A 6,000-nucleotide genomic window follows, 5' to 3' on the forward strand; every position below is an offset into this window, starting at 1 on the left:
GCTTTTCAAATCCTGGTGTGCAATGTGTGTGTGTACATGTGTGCTGTGTGTATGTGTGCGTTGGTTAGCATGAGAGTCTCAATGCTCTAACCACTCTTTTTTTTTACATCTTTTCTGTGCCCAGTTCATATAGATGCCCTATAAATAAATATATAGGTCCATCCACACCTTTTCATTTTATTTGTAAATTGTTTGGTATAAGCGGCAATGCGTAATGAAACCTGGTGAAGTTTAAAAGATTAGATTTTTTTTCATACTGACACTTCATAACACTGTTCATATGTCTTCGAGTGAGATTTATGAATATATGAGCAGTACTGCAAAATTATACCGCACCAGAGACTTCCTGCACCACAGGGGTGGCAGTCTAAAGTGACACAGCTTCAAGCATTTTTCACAGACAAGAAGCAAAATTTAACCCCCTTAAGGGGAAGTATGATTTCAACAGCTTGAAATGAGCTCATTTCTAGATGTTTTTTTCTCTCATCTTCCATAATTTTTTTGTGTTAAGATTAAAACAGATTGCACAGCCAACATAAGGGCACATAAGATGCCCAGAGTATAATTTGGCCATTGAAAAGAAACTCTCCTTCATTGTATTTATCTAAACATCCCAATAAGGAAAATGAAAGTAGACTTTGCCCTAAATTATTAAAGGCTCTTAACCATAAATCTTGGAATTGTCCTTTACAGACAAGGTCTGAATTTTTCAAAAGGTAAAAGCAAGTGACATCAATTAGCTCAGTGGAGAAGCCCCATCTTCCTGGGCACCTGAGACAGTGGCATTAGGAAATAAACAATGACTTGAATCTCTACTGAGTGAAATTAAACAACAAAAAGGAGAATCAAAAAAGCAAATGTTGATCATTGTGAATTAATGGTACATGAGATGTCTATAGTGGAGGAGCTCTATTTTAGATTCCAAGTCCAAGCCCATTTCTTTCAGGCTGATCTGGTATCTTGTGATTTTTTGTCAATAATTGTTCATGATCTCTATGCCCTCATATTCTCTGTAACCATTTTGTTTCCTCTTGGAACAGGGTAGGGTACTCAAGTGCTTTCTGTCCCCTCTCTGCTCTATAAACGCTCCATGATGTGTTGGCTGGAGAACTTTTGTCTCTTTTTTCAGCAATGGTACAACAGCTCCATGAACGTGATCTGCACTTGGTTGACGGACCGGATGGACTTACAGCTTCACATTTATCAGTTGAAAACACTAATTAGGATGGTAAAGGTAAAAGAAAAAATAATTATTCTTCTTTGCAAATAGCTTACTGGAATACATTTCATTGGCAAGCTGAAGAACCTCCTAAACACAAAGAATATGAGTTTACATTTAAAACAAGGTGACTGCCACAACAGTATCTCATGCAAGAAAAACCTATGAAGTATCTGGGGATGTATGGTTAGTTTATTACTCAGACATCACATGAAAATTTAATAAAAAAGAATTTGACATTTTATCAAGGCTGGAAAAATACTTTCTGTGTTTGCTGTGTAAAAATAACACAGGGGCCATTGTGTGCCCTTTGCATTATAGTTTCAAAGGCTGGCTTTTGGTACCACTGTGCTAATCACATCAATTACCAATTGCATTGTGGTTTAATTAAATAAAATTTTGCTACAATTGATTCAATAGAAATATTTACCTCCAGCTATTTCTAAATATGTCCTGAGATCAGGATGCAAATCAATATTGTTCTCAAAGTTAATTGAAATAGTTTCTCTAACAATACATGTATACAATTCAATGTAAAGGCTCACAAAGGTGAGATAACATACCCTGAAAGTAGCTTTTCCCCCCGTTCTTATGTGTGTGCTGTGGACTAATGATAATTATTTCAGTGTGAAATCTCAGTGGTTTACATGAAATAATAAGATCACAGAAGGAGGTAAATACGTTTTTGATCATTTCAGTTTCCATTTGATGCTTCTCCATAGCAGGTTTTAAAACGTTTATATGCAAAAATCTCTTTCAAAGCACAAACTCTCCTTTAAAATATTTTAACAATAAAATGTAGCTGAATTTCAATTTCTTAACAATTTGCCCAAACTCCCTCCTACCCCTGCTATCCCACCTTATCCCCATCCACCCCATTTCTTAGGCTCCATTGGATTAGCACCATTTCAGTGAAGGTGTCCTCTACCCCAGTGCTGACTTAAACCAATTACTGATCCACTGAGTGTAATTAAGAAGAATTACTATCATCTGCATGTGATCTCAGAGAGAGTCTGTCCAGAGAATGTTACAGACAGCAGTGTACTACAGCCCTCAAAGAAGAAATGTATGCACTCAGACTACAGACCCAGACGAATTTTCACGTGTTTTTTATTTCAGTTCCTTAAGGAAAGCTCACTAACCATTATTGTCTGACCACCTGAATTCCATTTTCTGGGTGTAAATACTCTTCAGACAAATTTCTGTTTCAGCCCTACTGAATAGACATGAAAAGAAGACATTAATTTTAATATTTTAAAATATCTTTCTATTACTGATATCTCTAAATCTATGTTGGGAATGTTGGAATTAACAATATTTTATTAAGAAAAAAATATGTCAGAGGGGAGGTTTATTCTTAGCCTTCTGGCAAAAAAAAAAAACCAAAACCCACCGACATGAATCCCAGGGAAGAGACACAGAAACATCACTGCCAAAGAAACCCCTTCACTTTTGCCAAAAGTGGGTCCAGCTTAGCTAGAGCCACAACACAGAGGGATGAGGTGGAATTTACCACCTCTTTACAAAGTACATTTCCCAGAGTCTCCTTCTCCAAGGCAAACATCCAAAGATTATTGACTTTCTTTCCTGCCTCTTCATCCACTCCATGTATTCATCCAGTCATTCAATATTCAGCACCATTTATTCATCCATCCAACATGAGACCAATGTCAGTTGAGCCCCTACTTTTATATTACAAGGTGGAGGATTAAAAAATAACAAGATATAGTCCAGCTGGAATTTGAATGAAGGAGAGAATAATCAAATGCTTTTTACCTTTCTTTCCCTCATCATATCTGGCAGCAATTAAGTTATGTGAAGTGTCAGTAGAACAACTTATTGAAAAGTACAAAATAAACCAAGTTAACTACCTGGGTATCTTGTATACACCCTACCTATATTTGTTCAACCTCCCGGCCTGCACCTTCAAGGTAAAGACACAGTTCAAGTAGCTACCTAGGAGAGCTTGCATCTGAATCTGTAATTATAATGAGCTTTCAATTTAGTGTCAAAACCAGGTTATTTTTAAGGGGGAAAGTAGATACTATGAAAACTCATGCTGGAACAACAGGTATAAACTGGCAAAGTAGACATGGAGTCGTCCTATCAATAACCCTATGTGACTGGACTTTTCCAGCTGGACTGCATTCACTAACTCTGCAGTCATTACAACACATGACCTTCAATAGGGATTGACAGTGTCACTGGTGACACTATGTCTGCATTAGGTGGACTACAAAGAAATAGAAATCCCACTGGCAGTGGTATTGAATCTTAACGTTCCTGGTCTTGTCCCCGTAGTGAGTATCCCATATCAATAGGACAAACAAGCAGCAGAATTGGTAACTAAAATGATATGCAGTGTGATGAGAAAAAGTTGTAGTTAGAGTGAGACATCTTTCAATATAATTTTTTATGAAGTAGACAACAGCCAGATGCTCCTGGTCATGGTCAATTAACACTAAGGGAGTTCTAGAAAAACAGTCCATGGGATACCTAAGGAAATCCGAGAGAAATTGCCAGAAGGAACAAAGAATCTGTGTTACACTAATACCAAACCATTCATCTTGAAAAAAAGCCAGATTTCTTCCCTGAGACCACAAAGTTGTGAACAGAAGAGATACACTTCTTTCCCAAGGAGATGAGTCACATGCCTGCAACATACTGACGAGGCTTCAGTGCTCCATCTTCCCCACAATCGTTGCTGCACTTAATATGTTTCAGATACCAACATACATATGTCTGTCTTGTGAGCGAGACGGAAGGATATGCAGTTATGAGCCTCAAAAATACTAAAAACCAGACTGCAATAGGAATCACAAAATACCATAATCACTTGATCCATTATTTATGTTTTAGAGCCCCTTATACTGCCTATCATATTCTAATAACCTAAGAGAAAGAACCAGACCCTTCCGCCCCCCCCCCCAAAAAAAACAACCAAAACAATTATGGAACATTTCCCTTTATGGAACTGAATAAATACAAGCTTATTTTCTTTGCTTTGTCTCATCTAATACAGTTTATCCTGTCACAATTTCTCATTTTCTGTCAATCAACAAATCTCAGTTTTCAGTGCCAGGGAAATCTGAACATGATGGCTTTTCATCTGACCAGGCGTAAGGAGTGACACTTAGCTGAAGGCCCATGTTCTCAGCCCCACACTTGCTTTCATCCTTTCCCTCCCCTTCATGGAAATGAGATCTCCCTGATCACTGTGTCTCTTCACTCCTTAGAAAACCTACAGGGACTTCCGATTGCAAGGGGTCCTGGATTCGACCTTAAACAGCAAGACGTATGAAACCATCCGGAACCGGCTCACTGTGGAGGAAGCCACTGCGTCTGTGAGTGAGGGTGGAGGCCTGCAGGGCATAAGCATGAAGGACAGCGATGAGGAAGATGAAGAGGATGATTAGAACGCTTGGGCCGGCGTCCTGTGGGACGGATCCCGTAATCAATGCATGTCCTTAGTCTGTTAGTTAACCCCATTAGGGAATTTTCTGTCAACTACCATGCCCATGAGATGTTTACCAACACAATTGCCATTTTAGCTATATGGTATCAAGATTAGCAAATGACCTTCCAATCCACCATTTCCCAGTACATGTCTATATGTTTACAGCAATACAGAGCACCATTCTTTAAATATCGATTGTGAAGAATCATAGTCCAACTGCTAGGCGTACCCCTTTTACCAGCAAAGTTAAATGATGCTTCATTAATGTGCTGTGTATGCGTTGACAGTAAATGGATGTGAGGGCAAGTACACCAAGTATTTTTACCTCTTTGTTTCACATATATGGATGCCAGTTATTTAAATGAGTACAATAAATTAATTTAATTAAGACACATAGGTCTGCTTTGTTTTTTGAGAAACAAAAGGCAAGCCTCCAACAACCAACTTTTGGTTCTCTCTCTTCCCCTAAAACTAAGACATGAATCCCCTGGTGTCCTTGTTAACCCATCCTTTTGTTTATCCTTATAGTTAACCAAAACAGGATGACTACATACCAATGGATCGATCCTCTTAATTGCCATGGCAAGGGTGATCCTATTGTGACTCTAGACATCAAGCACAGTTCAGAGCAACTGTCTTCTGTCCGAGTTTATCCTAGTATATGTTACATTTTGCTTTTATGTTTCAATAACGGTGTATGTAAAAAACCTGAATATTTAAATTACAACCCTAGACTATAAATGTGTTTATAATAAGATATGGATATTTCCTTCAGTAGACTGTAACCATAATTTAAATTATTTTGTTCCACACTGATTTTTATATCTGTCATGTACATTGCACTTGGATCTGTAACTGCACGACGCTGGGGTCCTCTGCAGAGCTATTTCTTTCTGTGTAAAGTAGTGGATCCATCTTGCTTTTGCCTTATATAAAGCCTACAGTTATGAAAGTGTGGAAAACTGTGGCTTCTCAATAAATAACTATTCAAATGCCCAAAGAATACCCTTTTCTAGTCTTTTTTCCTTTGTGTCCTTTGAAAGTCTGAAATGAAACATGAAGCAGGATGAGATGGAAAGAGGAGGGAAGGAGTCATTTTCTTACAGTGCAACTGTTGTAGTGGGGAGTTCTCTGAGCTTGTTTTCACAAGAGACAGCCTGAAACTTCGTGAATTCAGACTCCACTAATTCAGAATCTGTGGGCATTTGGACATGTTGGGCAGATTATGCTTGCATTATAGGATAAATAAGGGTTTGCTAAGCAAGAAAGTAGTGTAAACGAGAGAAATGTTTCTCCTGTACGAAGAGAAGGCCAACAAACTGTT

The 6,000-nt window shown here is 38.2% G+C and overlaps 1 protein-coding gene across 12 annotated transcripts in view; it reads left to right on the forward strand.

Moving 5' to 3' along the window:
- Window positions 1–5,679, forward strand: part of CADPS (calcium dependent secretion activator) — a 494,727-nt gene extending 489,048 nt beyond the window's left edge. For all 12 annotated transcript variants that reach the window (XM_053929773.2, XM_053929767.1, XM_071222267.1 and 9 more), the window contains 2 exons: window positions 1,130–1,234; window positions 4,456–5,679. In XM_053929773.2, the coding sequence (XP_053785748.1) occupies window positions 1,130–1,234; window positions 4,456–4,635 (285 nt within the window). In that variant the 3' untranslated portion in view covers window positions 4,636–5,679. The remainder of the gene's footprint in view (window positions 1–1,129; window positions 1,235–4,455) is intronic.
- Window positions 5,680–6,000: the final 321 nt, after the last annotated feature.

This window comes from Desmodus rotundus, chromosome 8, assembly GCF_022682495.2.
Source record: "Desmodus rotundus isolate HL8 chromosome 8, HLdesRot8A.1, whole genome shotgun sequence".
In the NCBI taxonomy this organism is placed as follows: Eukaryota; Metazoa; Chordata; class Mammalia; order Chiroptera; family Phyllostomidae; genus Desmodus; species Desmodus rotundus.